The sequence below is a fragment of the Marmota marmota genome, unplaced genomic scaffold (assembly GCF_001458135.2).
Source record: "Marmota marmota marmota unplaced genomic scaffold, marMar, whole genome shotgun sequence".
Lineage (NCBI taxonomy): Eukaryota > Metazoa > Chordata > Mammalia > Rodentia > Sciuridae > Marmota > Marmota marmota.
The window spans coordinates 66,909,883-66,930,941 of NW_026000174.1; the positions used below are offsets into that span (position 1 = coordinate 66,909,883).

The window sequence follows — 21,059 nt, forward strand, 5'->3', positions numbered from 1 at the left end:
CCCCAGGACTCCTAGAGCTGCAGTTCTCATCTAAGGAAACCGCTCCCTCATTCCCCTCCAGCTCCCCTTTGCACTCAACCCCAGGACTCTACACTAAGAGCCTCACTATCTCCAAGGGATGGGACACCAACAGGCACCTTGGCAAAGGGCATCTAAGGCACCTGGGGGCTATAAGGTGGGGAGGGGGAGTATGGAGAGAGCTAAGGCCTGCAGCAGGTCCTGGGCTGGGGTCAAGTGACAGGGACTGTCGCCCACCTCCCAGCAGCGTCGCAGGGGCCCCGGGGCAGGGGAGGGGGGAAAGGCACTCACCAGTACTGGGCTCACACTCCTCCAGATCCTCATCATCGCTCGGACACTCAGCTGAGGCCACCAGGAGGTCATCTGTGTTCTGTGGGGCGAGAGGAGGGGTGGGGAAGAGAGGGTCCAGGTGAGTCAGCAGACCCCACAGTCACCTTTTGAGGTGTGTGGCACCACAGGAGCTGGGCCCTGGCTAAGGCCCAGTACTTCCACCACTTGCTGGTGACCTTGGCCCTGCATTTCCTCCTGTGCAAAGGGACACCAGACAGTACCAGCCCTGGAGCCCCTGCAGCTCCCAAGGATCAGAAGCACATGCTGTGCTTTTTATTTCTAGGAAGCGAGGCGATACGATGCCAGATCTAGGGCTACAGGGTGGGCAGCAAGGGATCCAGGACACCTTGGGGTAGGGACAGGTGGGGCAGGAGGCAAGGCACAGGGGCCCTCTGGAAGCTGCATGAGCAGAGAGGGACAGGGCCTGGAAGGGTTTCCTGGCTCCAGCTTCACCCCCACCCCATCACCCCTCATCTGTCTCCCAGCCCCCTTTCCGGAGAGAACCGGGCTGCACACAATAATTAGGGCTATGGTTGCCATGACAACAGGAGTCGACTTTGTCAGCATTTTCTCTCCTCCTGATTGCAAAGAAAGAGAATCCCTGAGATGAGTGTGCGTGAGGGGGAGGGGGCACTTGGGGTGTTAGGGAAGAGACCCAGGGAGGAAACCCAAATCTAGGCAGGACGAGAACCCAAGAGGCTGCGGACGCAGAGAAGATCAGGGGGAAGGCCAAAGATGGGAGGGGGGAGAGGGTCACACCTTGCCTGGTCCCCAGACCCTCATCTTCCCTTCTACGTCCTTGTCCCCAGGCTCCAGCTGCTGTCATGGGAGCTTCTCCATCACCGCATCACCCCTGGGGTCGCCACCTTCCACAGATGGTCTGCCCCACTCTTGCACTGAGACCAGATGGCCCTTCAGAGATCTGGAGGGCACTGGGTGTGGTGGTTGCCCAGCCTTGGGTAGAGCTCAGTCTTCCAGGCTCCCTACTCCTAGAAGCAGGGCCCTGGGGAACTGAGTCCCTTTAGATCTCTGGGTGGCATAGGAGAGAGGAAGGGACACATGTTTGTCTCTCCCACCTGGCTTTCTCCAGCTAGCTGGGTCCCAGCTCTCTGCAGCACAGGCTGTCAGGGAGGGACCTTGGAGCACTGAGCTCAGCGCTCAGAGGTAGAGGCTAAGACAGACTGGCGAAGTTAGGGACATGTCCTCATGGCCACCCCCAGATCCCTCCTAGCGGACAGAAGTCCCTCCATACCTGGAAACCCAGTAGCCCAGGCAGTGAGACAGGGTGATGGGAGGTAGAAGCACCATGGGGACAGGGTGGCTAAGCAAGACCAGCGCACCAGATGTGAGCCCTTGTCAGCTCAACCAACAATCAGCAGGATACTCCACGGGCCCCAGGGCTGCCTCTGTAACCCCCCAGGCTTTCTCAGCTTTGACACTCAGGAAAGCCAGGAACCCCCTGCTCCTTGGAGCCTCATTCCCCAGGTGTGGCCCACTTGAGTCCCCTTGGGTCTACCACTCTAGCCTGACCTGACCCTGGGCACCCCTGTGCCGGTGGGGTGAGCACTACAGGAGAGTGAAGCTCCAGGGAACTGTCTGCACCCTGCTCAGACTGGCAGGCACAGAGGAGGACACTGAGGCCCACTAGTGGGGGTGCCTTTCCAGGTCACAGGAAGAGGATGTGTGAAGGCAAGGGACCTGCAACCAGGGCCTGTCCCCCAGCAGGGACTACAGCAAACTAGGAGAGGCTGCTCCTGGCCTGCCGCAGCCTCTGGAGAGGAGCCAACCACCCAGGGTGACTGCATCTGACTTCTCCAGTGTGTCCCCTTTGCCCAAGATGTTGACATCCTGGTAATGCCCATCTCCCACTACCTGCCCTCCCAACACTGGCCAGGGCCTTCGTGAGGACCAGAAGGGTCAGTTTGCCCCCATCCCCGGTGTAGATTTCCTGGCTCTTGGGTGGGGTGGGTGGTCTTCCCTGGTCAACTCCCCCCAACTCTGGGAATGAACCCCTTCTAGAAATAGTGGCCCTCACACCTTCAATGTCCCTGGTCACCAGGGTGAAAGCCACTTCCCTCAACTAAACCATCACCATGTCGACAAGGTCAGGGACATCAGCCTCCAGGATGCTACCAGACCCCTGAGACCTTCACCCAAAGTCAGAGAGGGCCTCACCTGGGTGGTGCTGTCCCTCAGCGTGGGGGAGCGGCCCCGGCGCGTGGTGGTAGTGGCCATAGTAGTAGTAGTCTCCATGATGGTGGTGGCCATGTCGGCCAGCAGGGTGGTGGCCGTGGTCTCTGCACTGAGCAGCACGGACGGCCCCTCCCCCACCAGGCGCAGATGGCCCTCAGTCCGCACGTTGGGGTCGCTCTCGGCGGCCAGCGCCAGCACCTTGAGCCCATTGTAGTAGAGGCCGGACACCTGGCCCTGGAAGGGGCGGCCCTGATCCCGGCCCCCGATCTTGATGGCAGCCTGGCTGTTGAAGATGGTCAGCTGGCGTCCTGGGGTAGGGGGCGATGGGAGAGTGACAGAGAGGGTGACAGACAGGAGGGGCAGGCAGTAGGGGGAGGCCAGGAAGGGATGGGAGAATGGAGGGGAGCCAAGGGAAGGCGAGAGGAACCAGGAGGAAACCGCAGGTGGGGTTGGGGAGAAATGAGGAAGGGGTAGACACCAAAGGGAAAGTCCTTGTCAGCCAAAGCCCCTAGCCCAGCCAGGAGGGACCCCAGCAGGGGAGGGTCCCCAGAGCACACATGAGCTGGGAAAGGGAGCCATCACCCTTCTACCCACCATGCGCATGCCTTCTCCACCTCCACCTGGCCCTCTCGGCTCCCCTTCCAAGGCCATCACCCCGCTTCTTCCCGCGCCCTCAATGCGGTCCCCATCTTCTCCCACTGCTTCCCCACACACCCCACCCGTGCCCAGCCCTGAGCCATGGAGCCCTCAGAAGTGGCAGATAGCGGAGACCAAGAGGCAGACACAGAGCGGGCGCTGCCCGGCCAGAGGAGGCGGATGAAGGGCGGCCAGTGAGCGGCCCTGCCCGGCCAGCTCCCGGCCGGCCCCGCCCACCTGCAGTCCCAGCCCCGCCTACCCGCAGCCCCGGCTCCGCCCACCCGCAGCCCCGGCTCCGCCCCTGCCAAGGCCCCGCCACTGCCCCGCACCGGGCGGCCAGCACAGCCCTTCCTCCCCGCCTGGGTGTGCAAGCACAGAAATGGAAAACGTTAAAGGGACCTTGCTTCGCTCGCTGACAGCCAAAAACCGCTCCAGCTCCAATCTCGCCCCGCACTCGGCCGTATTACACCTCAGAATTCCCACCTGCGTGGGGTTTGGCTGTTCACTTTGGTTTTAGTGGATCTGGGGGTCGGTTTAACCCTCTGAGTTTGTTTGTTTTGGTTTGGTTTTTAGAAAAGATATTTATTATGTTTAAGTTTAGATTTAACTTTGATTTTGGTGTTGCTTATTTTGGTGGGGAGGGATTGGACAGACGGACTGCTCCGTTGCCCCTTCTCCCCTGGACCTTCAGCTGCTGACTCTGGGGATTTTAAGTCCTGGCTTAGCCCTTGTTAGCCTCTGGTTAGTGCCTCGTTAAAGATCTGGTTTAGAGTTAGGTGTCTGTAAGCCCTGCCCCCAAAGCCTGGGCTGAGGATAGTCCAACTTGTGAAACCCACAGCTCTTTGGAAACACGGGCTCTCTGGGACACCCAAATCCCTGGAACCCCCAATCATCTGCCTGGCCTCTGGCCAATTATGGGCACTGGTGTGTTTCCTCAGCCTCCATGCTCAGCCTCTCCTCCTCCAGCACCCGCTCACTGCCCACGCAAGCAAGAACAGCCCTAGAGCATCACTGTTTCCTTACAAATAAGGGAATAGACAAAGGGGACTGATGGAAGCAGCTCAGGACAGACCCTGAGAACCACCTTATTCAAGTTTATTCTTAGGCGTAAGAATAATAGAAAAACAGCCAGGCAGAGTGGCGCTTGCCTTGTAATCACAGCAGCTTAGGAGGCTGAGACAGGAGAATTGCAAGTTTGAGACCAGCCTCAGAAACTTGGTAAGACCCTGTCTCAAAATTAAAAATAAAAAGGGCTAGGGATGTAGCTCAGTGATAGAGCCTCCAGGTTTCATCTCTAGTACTACCAAAAAAAAAAAAAAAAAGGAATTATAAGAAAAAGGAGAGGGTCATGATGGTCAAATGAGTTTGAGAAGCAAACTAGTCATTAAACAGGGTCCTTTCTTGAAGGACCTCTCAGAGCCTTTATGAAACTAATGTACATGTGCATCTCTGAGAGGAAGAAACAGGACTTGGCAGTTTCCAAACTTATCTTACCACAGTCCCTTTCTTGTGAAGCATCTCATGGGACTGTTTCACAGGACATGTTTTGGAACTAGAAAATTGATTCATTCTATAAATATTTATTGAGCACCTACCGTAAGCCAGGCCCTGACAATAAACATCCCCTCCAAGAACTCCTCGCCCTTGCCTCGGATACTTTCCTGAGGCTTCTCATTGCATGGCACACTTGCAATATGCTTGGGAGGTGGGCTGAGCAAGGACCAATGTCCTTTCTTATCAAGGAGGGTGCTAGCTTAGCTGAGGGAAGCACTGGGCCAAGGCCACACCCAAAGTGAGCTCCCTTTTCCACTCCTTGAGAAACTCAAATCTCTCACTTTCTAGAAAATAAATGCAAGCCTACAGAAAAGGTCAAGGATAGCTGGACCCCAAGTCCTACCCAGCCCCTAGCAGGGCCTATCCAGTTCTCCCTAACCTTTGGGGTCACAAGTTGCCCAGCCTCAGCCCAGGCTGATCCCTTGGCCTCTCTGATTCTGGGAGAAGGAGGTGGGTCACGGGAGAGGAAGCCACCTGACTTTAGCAAACTTGGTCCTGTGGCCCCTGCCCCTGCCCCCACCAGCCATGAATGCCTCAAAGGGTTAAAGTTCGCCCCGCTGGAGAGAGCAGCCCAGTGTGGCTGGGGGCTGTAGGTTTTAGCGATGTCTATTACAGTCCCTTTAACTTTTTGTCCTGTTATGGATTTATCACATCTGGTTATCAGCATTTTAGGCCCCTCTGGTGTGGGGGGCTGGAAGTTACATTTGGGGGTTTTATTGGGGAAGGCCCCAGTGGACATTTAAAGCACAGTTATCAGCTGGTTAAGTGGGGGTTTAACAGTTCTGCTTCCCCCTGGAGTTTAGCCTTAGAGGTACAGAGCTCGCCCCTCCTCCACTGGGACTGGGATGACTTTGCCATTGACCCCCAACTTCCCTTGAAGCCTTCTCCCCCTCACCCAGTGGCACCCCACCTGCCACCTTACTCTCAGCCCAGCAGGGAGAAGCCCCTGCAGGCCAAGGCCTCCCTCCCTCCCTCCTTTAGTCTCCCCCAGGTCTCCACTACTTCTGAGAGGTCCTGTGGGCCAAAGGGGCCCCTCCCAGAGAGTGGCCACAGGAGCTAGCTTCGGGGTCTTTCCAGTAGGATCTGAGGCCCCAGGTCTTCCCGTTCTCCTCAGCTGGCCCCAGTTAGGCCTTCCCAGCCTTCTTCTGGAGCCCTGGATCAGCCTTTCCTTCTCTCCAAACCCTTCCTATCTCCAAGTACCCCGCAGCCCTGCAGAAAAACCTCTGGGACCTGACCTACCAGCCCAGGGAGCTTCTGTTCTCCGGATTAGAAAGAGAAGGAAGCCTCTCTCTCCCTTAGAAAAACCCTTCGCCCAAAACAAAGGTGCTGACTACAAAGGGGCCAGAGCGCCCTGGCAGGACAGGACAATCGTCCCTTCACTTGGGCCCGGGCAAGGCAAGGGCGGGGAAGAGAGAGCTCTGCACCTCTAAGATAGTGTTTTAAAGTTAGTTAGTTAATTAATTAATTAATTCTGGTTAATTACCTTTGTCGAGCAGCCACTCATCTACTACTCGACCAAGCCGGTAGGGGATTCTCTGTCTAGCAATCGCCAGGCGCTCGTTATCAAAGTTTCCTTGGAAAAGTTTAGAAAGACAGTAGGTTTCTCAGGCGGCGAAGTCCAAAGGAGTTAGAAAAGTAATTATGCATTTCTCAGGAGACCCAGAGTAAGCAGCGACATCCAACAAAAAGAGGGGAGGCAGGAAAAGAAATGTGGGTCCCTCTTCTCCCGGGGGGGGGGCCCCCTCCCTAGGCTCCCATCCAGAGCCAGCCCCACCCTGGGGGCGGGAGCAACCCAAAGAAAAAGAGGGAAGAGAAGAAAAGGCCAGGGAGGTACAGAAAAGGCAGCGGAAGGTCAAGTCAGAGATTAAACGGGTTTATCTGGTTCATCGGCTGAGGCCCTCTTCCTTGCCATCCCAAAGTGGGCGGCGGGACAGGGGCAGGGCATTTAGCAGGTTTAAATTGGGGGGGGGAGGCCTCGTGCCAGGTGGCCCAACTGGCTACTGTGTTTAGAGGGTGGTTTAGAAGTGGGGGGATGGGTTAAGCGGGGTTTATGCGGCATTTAAGGGGTCTCCCGGCACACGCATCCAACCGCGAGATTTAAAGCACTCTCCAAGCCACTGTGACTCTCTTCACCTCTGTGCTCAGTCCAGCTGCCCCTCACTTCCCCCTCCGTGCTACACCCTGGCCCCCACATTAACCCTGCTCCAGCTTGACCCCACCTCTGCTTCTCCTCATGCTAGTCCCAGCTCCCTCAGTACCTGGTGACCACTATAAGTGACCTCATAGGCCCCAACCTCTTCTCCCACAACTCTCTCACCCTCCCCCGCAGGCATCCAGCCCTCCAGGCTGGCTCCCCCTGGCTCCAAGCAGGCTTCCCGCTCCTTCCCGCCCTTCCCGCCAGCCTCAGCTGCACGCCTCTCCTTCCTCTGCAGGCTCTGCCCGCCCCTCAGCCTTCCTCCTTCAGACTTCTTCTCCCAATTCTAACCCCCTCTCCATCCTTGGCTGCCCATCTGGATACCCACCTGCTCCTCTCTCCACTCCCAATCTGCAGCCCCTGGAGACAGAGCGGGAGGGCGTGCATGAGCCTGTGTGCTCTTGCACACCTAGGTGGAAAGGGGTTGTCAGTGTGCCTCTGGGTATGTACGTGCTGCTCCTGGGCTGTGGGTGATCCCAAGCCACAGCAAGAAGAGCAACCGATGGCCTTTGGGAAGCTGGCTACTCCTCCCATGTAAAACACTCCCATGCACTGTGAACACCTGGGCTGGGGGAAGAGGCTGCGCTCCCCTCCCCACTCCAAGGCTCTGGCTTGGATCTGCGTGTGCACACCCCCCATGAATGTGGATGTAGCTGGTGCCTCCTTAGGTTCTTATAAGACAATGAGACTCTGCCTTTCCTATAAATTAAAAATGGATAATTCGATCATCTGTGTGTATGTGTGTGTCCTGAAAGGGAGAATGTACATCTGACTTGTTGGAGGGCAGCTGAGTATATAAAAACTCTAACAAAAGCCTTGTTTATCAAGCATCTCTATCGGTTCTAGCACTTTCCTTGGATTTCACATGGAATCCTCACAGCATCACTATGAGGCAGGTATCATCCTCGTGGTTTGGAGGTGGAAGCTGAGTCTCAGAGAGGCTAGATGGCCCCAGGCAGCCTTTCCCCACCCACAGTCAGAGGTTCCTCAACAGAGCAGACAGGCATAACCTCTTTACCTGGCCTCCCAGGACTGCTGGGCTCCAAAGGGTAATGCTCTGGACAGGAGTCCTGGCCTACTACAGTGAGGCCTTCATGCCCCCAAGTCCAGCTCTGTCCAGCACAGGCCCATGTCATCCCTGCCCTGGTGCATGTGTGTCTGAGACGGAGTGAACTCTGATGGCCCAGAGCAATCATACCACACAGCCCTAGCAGTCAGGGTCTGCTTATGGCAGGGGCTGAGGCTTCCTATAGGAAGGTTGGTGTATCTGAGTGACCCCATACATGCTCAGGGCCTTGGCATAGGCTAGCATCCCTCTGCAGAGCTGTTTTCTCATGGGTGTGTTTGACCTTATGAATGTCAGCAGTGGTTTGTATGCCTGGGGTTGGCCTATGTGTACATCAGCCTCTGAATTTATCAGAAGGGGCTCTGTGGGCCTCATTATCTCAGGAGCTACCCAAGAACGTGTGGGTGCAAGTCTGCATGACTGGAAGTCATGGGACTTACTGGCTCCTTGTTCCAGTCTGGGTGAGCCCAGAGGGTTTGCACCCTGGCCTGCCCATGCCCCTCCATCAGCATGGAGCAGCCTCTGCCTGGGCCTGGCTGTTGCTCTGAGTGATGGAGGCTGCAGATGTTCACTCTCTCCTCAGATGGGTCCTGTGTGTGATTCTGCAGTGCCAGCCAGCCTGTATCTCAGCATCTCTGTGTCCCTGCAGCTCTCCCTGCACTATTACTGTCCCCTTCCTCTTTGTCTCCTGTACTCTGTCCACCTCTTCTCTCCATGGCTGGCTCTGCGGGTCAGTTTCCCCATCTCTCTCTGCTTATCTTCTGAAGTTGCCTCCATCTTTGCCTATGTTTTAGTGACTATTTCCAGGCCTCTCCACTGCTTCTTTTCTGTTTCCCCTCACTCTGGTATCTTACAGGGGCTCCAGTTTCTCCTTTTATGTCTTCATCCCTGTCCTTCCCCTGTGCTCCTCAGACCTTGGATTGTCCTTGAACAGCACAGCAGTCACCCTGCTGGACTGGGTTCATCTGCACCTCTGAGGGTCCCTGTGTCCTGATCACCTGTGTTCCCCAGGGCCAAGCACAGACCCTGACATGTAGTCAGTTGTCAATGAAGGCTGGTGAATGTATTCGACCCTGTTTTTCACTTCTGTCATTTGTTTCTCTCTCCCTTTTGCCATGTCCCTCACTCCCTGAGACACTGAGGTTTCTTTTTTCTGGGTCTCCCTAGCTTCTTCCCTTCTTTACCTATATCTCCATATATATATATATAAACACCTTGCTTGGTTCTTTCCTTGGTTGTTTTTGGGAACAACCCTGCTTCCTGCCAAGACACCTTTTATGTTACTTCTGGATCTTGTCTCCTAGGTTTCTGCATCTGCCTCCCCATTTCCGCCTGTCTCTGCTTTCTGAAATCATCCTGTCCTCAAGCGCATCAGATCTCCCAGCGGCTATCTTTCTACCACTTCTCTGCACCCAAACTGGACTCTGGCCTTGCACTCCGCCGTCATACCAGATGCTGTAATCCCACCACTGCGGCCTATCCCAGCCCCCCAAATCCTGATGCGCCTTAGCCACGCCCCCGCCTTGGTCCCGCCCCTGCAAGCCTTGCCTTGGCGGTAGCCACGCCCCACAGCCAGAAGCCTGCTCCACTTAGTCCCGCCCCGGAACGCCCCGCGCTCCTACCTGAGGCCTCCCGCCTCCCGCCCCGCCCCGCCCCGCCCCACCGCGCCTCCTCCGCGGGCCTGAGCCGCCTACCTGCTGGGTACCGCTCGTTGACCGGCCAGCTGTCCACCTGCAAGGTGGCGTTGCCACCGCTTCGAGTGAAACGCACCACATGGTATTTGCCGTCGCTCACGATGGCATTGGGCTCATCGATGGTAATGTCGTCCGTGCCCACGTTAAAAATCACCCCCACGGTGCCCTGGTCCTGGTAACAGGGAGGTAGAGGTCAGCTACAGACAGAAATCAACTATTCATGCCTCCTAGACATCCATCTGTGGATACCACCAGCCTAACTCCGCAACATTTCACAGCACAATACAACTTGCTCAGGTCTCAACAGTCCAAGGAGGTGGGCAGGCTTGAGCCCTCCACCCTCACTTACAACCAAGGGAGTTACCTAGGCTGAAGTTGGGGGCACCACCATGGGGTGCAAAGCCAAGACCTGGAGCCCTTTCCACTAATCACCTCGGTCTCTTGCCTTTTGATTCTTCCAGAGCATTTGCAAAGAATATTTACAGAGCACCTATGCTATTCAAGTACCACTGAGCCCAGATTGGGATGATCAGCATGGGGCATCAGCATGCCACTTCTGAGCTTCTCAGGGCCCATGCAGTCAGACTGTGGCTGCAGGGGTAACCCAGACACAGACAGGTCTGCAGAAGGGGAGCAAAGAGGCTGAGCAACCCTGCAGAGTTCTGCCGGTGGCTCCAGAATGAGAGAAGGAACTTTGCTGAGATCCCAAAAGTGACAGGCCTGTGGGTACTGGGTGCATGTGTTCTGGTCATCCCCACACAATGCTCTGAGGAAGCTCATAGCACCCCATTTTATCCAGGAAGACACTGAGGGCCAGAGAGGTTAAATAACATCTCAAAATCTCATAGTTCGCATGAAGGGACCCCCAGGTTTGGAATCCAGCTGTTCTATCTCCAAAGCCAGTGTTCTTACCACTTGCCCACTATTCTGAGATACTGACTCAAAGGGCCTGGGGTGGGGTGCTCTGCTGAGGCCAGCTATCCACCTGCAAGGTCTGGCAAGCCAGTAGAAAGCACACATGGCCCTATGTCTAAGCCCCTATTCCATTCCTCTGTGCCTCCTAGGCACCCTCCTAAACCCAGCCCTGGAGTCAGCCCAGAGCTCCACCCATAGGACTGACACAGGGCTCCCTAGGCCCCCTGGGTCATTCACAGGGTCTCAGCCCAGCATAGAAACACACTATACTTTTGGGGTCTTCCTGAAAGACGGCCAGTCCAACCTGGGCAAAAAGAACTTCCTATATCTAGCAGAGCTGAAAGGCCTGGTGACCCTGTGGATGGGGGCAGGGGGGGCTCACAGATGGGGCAGGGGCTTGGGTAGAGAGAGAGTTGAGGGGCAGGATGTGCAGCTGTGGTTTCCTTGGAGACCCATGCGGTATCCTTTCCCCACTTATGGGGTACAGCTCTCCCTCTCCTAGAACCTGGGAAAGTCACACACACAGGCAGGCATATACACGCACACGCCCCCAGTCACACACGCATGCAGCAGCTCTCCTCAAATGCATTACAACAGGGAAACTGAGGCCAGGCTTGCCTGACAAAGACTATTAGCAAGCCCCACCCATTCGCCACCCACAGACTGACAACATGCCCAGGGAGCAGCAGAGCCTCCCTCGTTACTATTGTTAGTAATAATATTACCCAGAATAGTAACAGCCCCTTGGATGCCTCTGAGGGTTCCTCCCCACCAGGCTCCGCCCAAGCAGTAATGGTCAAGGGCACGTGCAGTCTGGAAGCCAGCAGCAGAGGGCCAGCCCGGGGAGCTGGAAGGCAGGACGCCTGGGTTCCCTAGGAGGCAGCCAAGCTCTCAGCCGTGTGCTCCGGGGGAGAGGCAGCTCCCCAGAGCTGCTCCTGATGTGAAGTCAGTTGTCACTTCTGTTAAAGTCATTAATTCCTAATTCCCCAATTACCTCATTAGGCGGCGGTGGGGAGAACGCGGCCGCTCCTACAGCAAATAATTATGGGAGTCAAAATTAATTTGGCAAAGTGGAGCGACGCTTTATTAGAAACGTCAAATTGCTTTTCTCTTATTTTGCTGCCGCCTCCCCACTCTCTGAGAGCTGCTAATGACGCTGTGGTGGGAGCTGATGTGTCACCAGGGGAGGAGGGGGCTTAGGGGCTCCCCTCAAGGGGCTCTGGACTATTTGGTGCCCAACAGAGTTGGCCTCTCTGGTGGCCCCTGCCCTTTCCAGGCTCCCCGACCCTAGCACGGGGCCTCCCTTCCTCCCAGGCCTCTGCAGCACCCAGACACCAGGCACCAGGCCTTGCTCCTCCTGGGCCCTGCACCAGGTGAGGCATAGGGGAGGGAAAGAGAGGATATCCCTTCTCCCAGCCTGGACCACTCCCCTCTCCCCTCTGCCCTGGGACCAAGCAGGAGGCACAGAGCACACACAGACTCCATCCAGGTGGCATGTCACACATGACTGGGGTACAGACGGCTGCGTGCAGGTGGGCGGGGCCATGCGTGCTCTACATGCAGGATGTCAGCGGAGCTGCCTGACATCCCTCTGCCCTCTTACTGTGCTGCACACCTGGGGGAACTGAGGCTTAAGAGTGCAGTGATTTGAACAAAAATAGAGCCAGGAAGGGCAGAGCTGGGATTCAAACCCAGACCATCTGCTCCAAAGCCACGCCTGGCCTCACACATGAACAGAGATAAAGGAACAGCCATCCATGCTCACAGAGGACATGGAACACGGTCACACCCTGCCACACAGGGTGACTGAAACCACAGCACACGCCACTCCTCGGGGAAATAGAAACGCATAGCTACATCCTCAACCAGAGACTGGCGGCACCCACAGTCACAGCCGTTCTGTCGACACACAACCATCACGTCCCCGGCACCGCACTGCCGTCCACAGCTGCACCGTCTCTCACAACAGGCTGCCACTCACTAAGTTAGAGACACTGTTTGTCTTGCTCACTCACAGGCACAGAACTCCCAGGCCTGTCCCAGTGTCGCACTGGCCACTCTTCCCTCTGCACCCTTCCCAACAGGTCTGTGCCTGTCAGCTGCCGCTGCCACCCTAGCCATGCTCTGCCACAGGACTCCTCGGCCTCCTTCCTCCACACCCCAGTCAGGGGAGAGGTGACTTGGGATCTGATGAGCTGTCTGTGACCGGGGCCACAGTGCCCTCCTCAAGCAGATGGGAAGGGGCAGCGTCCACACAAGCCTTCTCCCCTGGCTTCCTCTGCCCTCCCACTCTGCCCTCCTTAAAGTGAGGGCAGCCTGCCCCACCCTCACAGCTTAAGGGCCTGGCCAGGGCCAGCCTGTGGGATGCAGAGAGCCAATGAGGTGGCTGAAAGGGGCTACAAATATGGTGTTGGAGGGAAAGTCAGAGGCCCAGTACTAAAGACTGGGGAGGAGGCAGGGAGAGGCTAAGACCAGAAATGAAATGGAGCAAGGCCAGAGGTTCCAGGGAAGGTGGTGGGGCAAGGTCTGAGATGGGGTGAAGGGCCAGGAAGGACAGGGACCCAGCTGAAGACTGGAGTTAGAGGAGAACCTGGGAGGTGAGGATCAGCTGGTATGGAGGAGGCCCTGAGACGCCTGAGACATGCTGAGAAGGAATGGAGGTCACAGACAGGACAGCGAGGGGTGAGGTCCACGGTGCGGGTGGAGGGACAGAAAAAGGCAGAGCTGGGTGGGACCAGAGGTCAGGGCAGGGATGTAGGGCAGGGCCAAGAGGTCAGTGAAGAGTGAGCTTAGACCGTCAGGAAGGGGCTGCTGGGAGGGCAAAGGTCACAGAAACAGAGGTCAAGGGCTGGCCAGAGGCAGGAGCAAGGTTTGAAGGCAAGGTAAAGAGAAGGTAGGAAGTTGCAAGGCAGGGAAATCTGAAGGAGGGGCAGAGCATGGTGGGCTGCTCTAGGTGGACTAGGAATGAGCAGGGGCAGTCACAGATGTAGGGACATTCTGCAAGGCTGAGAATGGCCTGGAAGGCCCTTGACTATATATATATATATATATCCTGAAAGGAGAAAGTACACACAGACTCGGGGGTGGGGAGCTGGGCACCTACAAACCAGATGGGTGGCTCTAGGAGTCCTGGTGAATGACTGAAAGGTGGGCCAGGTCCCAGAAACAGAACTTCTGTGGGAAGCCCCAAGGATGAAGGAATGAGGCTCTGGAGGCTCCCCGTGAAGGGAATAGTGGAGGTGCTGACCCACAGCCATGAAGGACATAGTGTATGTGGAGAAGGGCAGGGTGAGACGGCCGGAGCACTTACGATGTGCAGCTGCAGGTAGTCTCCGAGGCCCGAGGCACTGTCCACCCGCACCAGCACAGCGCTCCGCTGATGGGTGCTGAAGCCCACGGCCAGGCGGTCCATCCTTGTGCTAGGCCGGTCATTGGGAGGCCAGGTATAGGTGATGAGCGCTCCCCCCTTCCCAAAGATGTATGTGGTCCCGGCTGCAGAGAAAGGGAAAGGGAGAGAGGGAGAAATGGCATCAGACGGGTGAGCTCAGCAGGTCCCTGGAGTTGTGGCAGGGCATGGAGACACCAGGTCCAAGGTGTGGGTCTTCCATGGTGATGTCCACAGCAGCCACCAGCCCCACAGTCCTAGGGAACAGTTGGCAGGCGGGTGCCAGGGTGAGAACCTGTGCATGCACAGACAGATGTAGCTCCCTCATCAAGAATTCTAGCTTTAATTACAGCAAAACAGAGAGATAATAGAGTGAGTGACACAGAGAGAAAGTACCCAGAGAGAGGCTGCAAGGGGACCAAGATGACAAGAGTACCCTGGGCCGGAAACCCAGGGGCTTGATTCTGACCAGCATACTTCTCCCAAGGCTGGCAGAGGTGACAGATTCAAGTATGTATCTCTTTGGGGCCAGAGCTGAGCAGCACCAAGGCAAAAAGGAGCCCCAGGCGATGGCAGGAAGATGAGCAGGGCTGTGGGCAGCTCTGACTCATGGCCCATCTCTGGCTTACTGCCAACATCTCCCCCAACCAGTCCCCTCCAACCCCCTGGGAATCTTCCTGGTTTGTCCAGGACTCCCTGCCTCCACCCAGGGGTGCCTGGGTCCCAAAGCAGTGTCCTGGAGCCCTGCCCAGAAAGAAAGAGACAGTGGGGAGGGGGACCTGACAGCCAGAGGAGGAAGGAGGCAGAGACAGATGGACAGAGAAGGACAGAGAGGGATGTAGGTGAGAGAAGCAGGAGAGTGGGAGCCCAAGATGTAGGCTCCCTCTCCCCGCCCTCCCCCACCCCACCCTCTCTCCCCTTCTCCCTCTCCTCTTCACCATCCGGCTGCCGGGGGCGGGTGTGAGGTCCCTAACGATCTCAGCCCCAAAATAAACCCCATTAGTCGCCATGTTCCCTCCTGCCGGCTGACTGAGCTCCCTGGGGGTGGGGGTGGGGGGCTGGTCACCCAGTTTCCGGGAAAAGAGTCTTGTCTGGGAGGCCTGGAGGACTAGTACTCTGGGGCCTGCAGAGAAGGGAAGGGAAGAGAACAATCTTGCATTCTTCAGGACATAAATGGAGAAGATGAGATTCATAAAATGCTTAATTAAATAATTAGCCACCAATGATTCCTCTCAAAGCACTTCTTGGGGGGAAAGGGGTTCAAGGAAAAACTTAGCCAGAGAGGAAGAGAGCAGCAGCTGGGGTCTGAGGGCAAGAGCCTGGAGCAGACCGGGAGAGGTGTGTGGCCTTGCCCGTGCCTTACCGGTGGAGAGTTCTGCTCTGGGGTGGGAAGCTCCAGGTTCCTGGGAGGCAAGACATCCTGAAGGGTCTAAGACACTTCCAAGAAGCAAGCAGAAGCCTGCTCAGCCAAGATGGCAGCCCAGCTGGTAATACAGGGCCAGGTCCCCTCAAACACCCCAAGGCCTCTCACCTCAGGCACTAAGGAAGCCCCTTGTAGTTCAGGCAATCAGGTGAAAGGGGGCTCTATCCCCAGGAGCTCCTAGATCCCATGGGAGAGGGGGCTCTGGTGTGCCTTGGAAGGATGCACTATCCACAAACCCAGGAGGTCGATGAGGCGATAACAGGGGGCTGCTGCCTGGGTCCCAAAGAGGGAATCAGGGCTGGGGCAGCAGAAACTGTGAGACCCCCTGCTGCTTTCCAGAGCACCTACCATATTGCTCTCCACCTCCCCAGACAGGGCCAGAGTGAGACAGGACCCCAGGGCTGGGCAGGCATGAATGAATCACCCGGATGTCTGATAATTGACAGCTCACCCAGTCTATGGCCCAGAAAGCACCCAGGCAGACAGAGGGAGCTCACCTGGGCCCCTCCAGACACAGGTGTTCTTTCTACCTAGGGACCCTGGAGGCACAGTGGTAAAGGTTGAACCCTCAGGAGGGGCCCCACGTCTAGGGTGGAAAGCTGGCTGGGGGCGGAGAACACAGTGAGCCCCATCTCCACCCCTGTGCAGGTCACCTGCCTGGAAAGGGCTAGGCCTCAGCCGGTACAGTCTCTCCACTCCCAACACTGCAGCACTCCGGAAAATCGGCTGTTTCCATGGCAACCGTAATACCCAGGGTCCTCCCTCCCCCCTCCACTCACAAGCTGCACGTCGAATTTGGTGGGTGAGGAGGGCCAGGGGAGCTGAGATGCTGACCTTCCTCAGCACATGCGCCCGCCCTAACCAGAGGCTGAAGCCTGTTCACCCCTGGGCTGCAGGGCATTCGGGAGAGGGCAGTTTTATTGGAGTCCTTGGTCCCCTCACACCGGGAAAGGAAACTCCATCTTCCTGCCCCCAAGCCCACCCCCTCCCGGTCTAGGGGAGAGCCGCAGACCCCTCCTCCAGGCTTTCCCGCTGAATAGCGAACAGCACAGCGCCATGGGCAGCACCACGGACAGCGCCATGGCCGGGGCCCGGCCTCTGAGGAGCCGGCACGCCGGACGCCTCTTTGGGCAGTGAGGCTGGAGGGATCAGAGGCACGTGCCACAGCCCAAGCCCCAGGCCCCACAGCAGGCACCTCCCCTGTGACTCACGCCCAGACCCCACACCCACACACAGGCCGCGACGCACCGGCAGCACACAAAGCCCCAGCGTGGAGAGGCAGACTCCAACCGAGACCGGCAGCCAGAAAGATGGCGGTAGGCGCACAAAGAAGGCCATGGCGGGCGGCGCAAGGGCAGGGGCCGGCCGGGCGCGGGAGAGGCCGCGGCGCCTGATGCCCGCGCCTCCCGGCCCGGCCTCCCCCGGGATTGATCACCCAGCTGTTCTCGCGCCGCAGCCAGTTTATTACGCTGGGCGGGCCTGTTAAAGCCTCCGGGCGTTTATTACACTGGGGGGACCAGGGCGGAGGGACACTTCTTGGGCAGAAGAGGTGAAGGATGAATGGTTTATTGGGCTGGGGCGGCAGTAATTACCCTGGGGAGACATTTCTTTCCCCAGCACCGCGGCTCCCGCCCGCGGGCGCAGAAGGCTCGGCAGGGAGGAGGCCCAGCAGAGGAGGCGGGGCCTCCACCGGTCCCGCCCCGGACAGCCGCGTTCGGAAAGCACCTCCCGCCGCTCACGCCACCGAGCAGTCCCCTGCCCTGCCCCAGCGCCCTCCCCGCCCCAGCAGGCATGGCTGGCCTTCCAGCAGACATGGAGTCCAGGACATTCTCCCACACCTAGAACTCTGACAACCTCCAGGAAGGGTTCCAGACTGAGAAGGGCCTAGGCTAAGGCCCCCATATGCCGCCCACGGGTGGTGCAGCCCAGTTGTTCTCACCTGCCTAGGAAATCACTAGCGGAATGGTCAGTTTGAGCCTTCAGACATTTCCGGGAGTACTACACCCCTGAAGCCCAAGACAAGAGAGTCTGGCCAGACACAAGGTCTCAAAGGCCAAGGTTGGCACTTTCTGCCCACACCCAACATAGTCTGCAGAAACTGACTGCTCCAGTAAAACACTAAGGCTGATCAGAATCCAGTAAAACACCAAGTGATCAGAATCTTCCATACAGTCCACACATACCTGCATTCTAGAAAAAAAGTCCAACTGACCATGAATAATGGTTAGTGAACCCACAACATTAATCATTCATTCCATGTAAAACCATCCCATACATTCCTGTCCCCAGGGCTAAAACTACATGTGCAGACCCCCTGTGTGCCTATGTCCCCACAGCAGTGGATGCCATGACAGAAGCCTTTTGGAAGATCTAGACTTGTGAGAAGATAAAGTGTCCTGCACAATCCAGAGAAGACCCAGACTAATGTAGGTGCTCACACCCAGTACCAGATCTTTCTGTAAAAACCTCCACAACCCAAAGAGAAGATCTTCACAAGTCCAAATCCCTGAGCTCAGCTTTCTCTTGGTTTAGAATCCCAGAACATATCCCTTCAATCCTTAACCTCATTCTTGGCCATAAACCATGCAGAATGAAATCCAAGCTAATACTCAAATCCAGAATCAAAATATATGCTGAACCCCTTTGTAAACTGGAGCAGTAAATCCAGAAGCTCTGGAAACTACAGACTCAAAACTGAGCTGGGATCGAGCCCTCCTTTCCTGGCACATGAGGGCACCAGAAATGAAGCTTGAGGATGAAAGCTCCTCAAGGATTTTGAAACAAGAATGCGGAGGGCATATGCCGGGCGCAGTGGTGCACTCCAGCGGCTTGGGAGGTTGAGGCAGGAGGACTGTGAGTTCAAAGCCAGCCTCAGCAACTTAGCGAGGTCCTGAGCAACTCAGTGAGACCCTGTCTCAATAAAATATTTTAAAAGGGGTAGGGATGTGGCTCAGTGGTCAAGTGCCTCTGGATTCAATCCCTGGTGATAAATAAATAAATATGGGGTGGTCAAGGACCAGAAGATTGTCACCTCCTCTTCACATTTTTAGGACCCAGGTACACTGGTCTTCCCTCATCCCATAGTAACATTGGGTGCAGAAGTGTCCATGGCATCTGGCAGGTGGGTAGGGGGTATTATGTAACAGGAGGGGCTGGGGCTGGGAGGGGAAATGGGAGAAAGAGGGAAGAGGAGATGAAGAAGGTGGGTCAAAGCCCAGCAGCACTCCCTGCAGGGAAGTGGAGGCGCAGAGGAGGAAAGAAGGGGCACCCCCACACAGGGGGTCTCTAGGAGCCTCTGGGCAGGAGGAAGGCTGAGCAGAGGTGGGATTTAGCCACAACAGGTGGCCTCCTTCCTTCCCTTGGACCTTTCTTGTGACCCTCCTTCTTGGCCACCCCACCTTCACAGCTGCCTGTTCTACCTGCAGCACTTTCCATGACTATCCCACTGTACCCTCCAGCTCTTCCTTTACTTCCGCATGGCCCTGGGCAGTCACTGGCCCTTTCCTTCCTCTGCCCAGAAAGAGGGTAGCCATCTCTGACACAATCTCAGTGCCAACATTCCATAGGGTCACACACACAGACACACACAGAGCTGTGCCTGTGTCCATGCAGCATCAGAAGCCAGGACAAAAAAAAAAAAAAAAAAGCCTTCTAGAAGATCTAGATTGTGAGAGGATAAAACATCATGCACAACCCAGGAAAGCCATGGCCCAAGCTCTTACGCTCGATCTCTCCCTCTGCCCCCCTCTTGCTCCTTGACTGAGCCTTGGGCACTCCAGCTCCTGGGCCCTCCAGTCAGCCCATCACCCAGGGCCAACACCTCTCTCTCCTCTGCCTTCCTCTTTCACCCCCTCTCCTCTTCACTCAGCGAAGCCCTTCCCCAGTGGACCTGGCTCCCTTCCTATCTTCCCCTTTATGCCTCACCTCCAGACCCGAAAGACCAAGGCCTCGGAGAGCAACACCAGCACCTGGCCTCAGAGGAGCAGAAGACAATGAAGAGGGGCAGGATGTGAGAAGGCCAGAGTCTCGGGGAGGGAGAGGGACTTAAGATCAGGAGCAAGGTGTGTGGTGGGGACATGGAAGAAGAAATTGGGGAGCACTGCAAGGAGGAGCCCCCCGAGGACAGAGATTAGATAAGGGACACCACCTTGGAGAAGAGAGAAGAAAGGAGAGGGGTCCTCAGGAGCTGCTCTTGGGGAACTGGATGGAACAAGAGTAGAGAGAGCTACAGATGAAGAAGGAGAAGGGAAGGACCAGAAAGGGGCAGAAAGCCTGGAGACAGCAGGGCAGGAAGGACGGCAGCTGGAGGACGACAAGAGGAGGTAGAGGTGAGCAGGGAACAGGGAGGCAGGGGGCACAGATGGGAGGTGATGAGGGGGTAGAAGCCCAGGAAGGAACAAAAGTGAGAGAACTGATGAGGGTCCAGGCTGCCAAGGAAGGGAAGCACAGAAATGGGAGGCCACCCTGACACAGTGAAGACTGCTGAAGGCCATGGTGGCCAAAGGTGGTTGGAGAATGGAGGTGTCAGAGTACCCAATTGGGAGGTGATGGGGACACAGAAGTGGAAGGTGAGAGTAAGGGGCACAGAGATGAGAAGTGATAGGCGTTCAGGAAGAGGTGATGAGCATACAGGGATGGGATGGGACAGAGGTACAGAAAAGGGAAATGATGGAGGAATGAAGGTGGAAGAAAAGGTGAAAGGTGATGAGGGATGTGACACGGAGGTGAGAGGTAGAGATGGAGGTGATGAGGGTACCCCATGGAGGAACAAAGTTCAGAAGTGGGAGGTGAGGTGGAGTACAGAGGAGGGAAGTGATAAAGGAGATAGCAGGTGACAGGGACCGAGATGGGGAGAGGTGGCATACAGAGAATCTTTGGGGCCTAAGATGTGAAGTGACAAGGACCCGAGATGGGACGGGAGGAAGGGTGGAAATGAGAAGTGGGTAAGGCAGGAGCAGAGGGGATGGGACCTGAGAAGGAAGGGAAGGGCTTGGAGATGGAAGGTTGCGAGGGCCTGGGAGAAGCTGTGGTAAGTGGACAGTGACAGAGGGGTGACAGGAGAGGGGAGGGGGTCTGGGAACACAGAAGTGCTAGGGCTGCAGAGGGAGAGACGCTGGGGGTCAGAGGTGGAAGCGGAACTGAGATGAGGAAGCCGGGAGTAGACACCAGAGATGAAGGGGACAGGGATGGGCGGACATAGGACAGTGTTGGGGTTGCCTGCCCCAGAGGCAATGGAAGGCGGGTAATGGGAAAAGAAGGGAAGGTTGCTGAAGGGACAGAGGGGGACAGAGACAGATACGAAAGGCAAGGGCAGAAGCAATGGGACATGTCAGAGGCAAAGACGACAGATGGGACAGAGGCAGGTGGGAGGGGGAAGCGACAGACCAGCAATGGGAAGGTGAAAGTGAAGCAGAGGTGGAGGTAAGACAGATGGAGAGGTGACAGGGGCAGGATGGAGGTGATGAAGAGGGAGATGGAAAGGATGGAGGAACAGGCGGGGAGGCGATGGGGGGCACGGTGGAGACGGCCAACGTGGGGACAGGCGGTGCAGGTGAGGAGCGGAACCGAGTACTGAAGGGAACCGAGGGGCAGTGGAGAGCTGGAGGGGAGGGTGGGGCCGAGACCGGGGAGCCAGAGATGGGCGCCGAGGG

The 21,059-nt window shown here is 56.7% G+C and overlaps 1 protein-coding gene across 1 annotated transcript in view; it reads right to left on the minus strand.

Annotated features, from left to right (window-relative positions):
- Positions 1–21,059, minus strand: part of Nrxn2 (neurexin 2) — a 96,230-nt gene that overhangs the window by 13,490 nt on the left and 61,681 nt on the right. Inside the window, 5 exon segments of the mRNA XM_048789091.1 lie at positions 310–388; positions 2,524–2,849; positions 6,215–6,304; positions 9,686–9,857; positions 13,911–14,092. Coding sequence (XP_048645048.1) covers positions 310–388; positions 2,524–2,849; positions 6,215–6,304; positions 9,686–9,857; positions 13,911–14,092 — 849 coding nt within the window.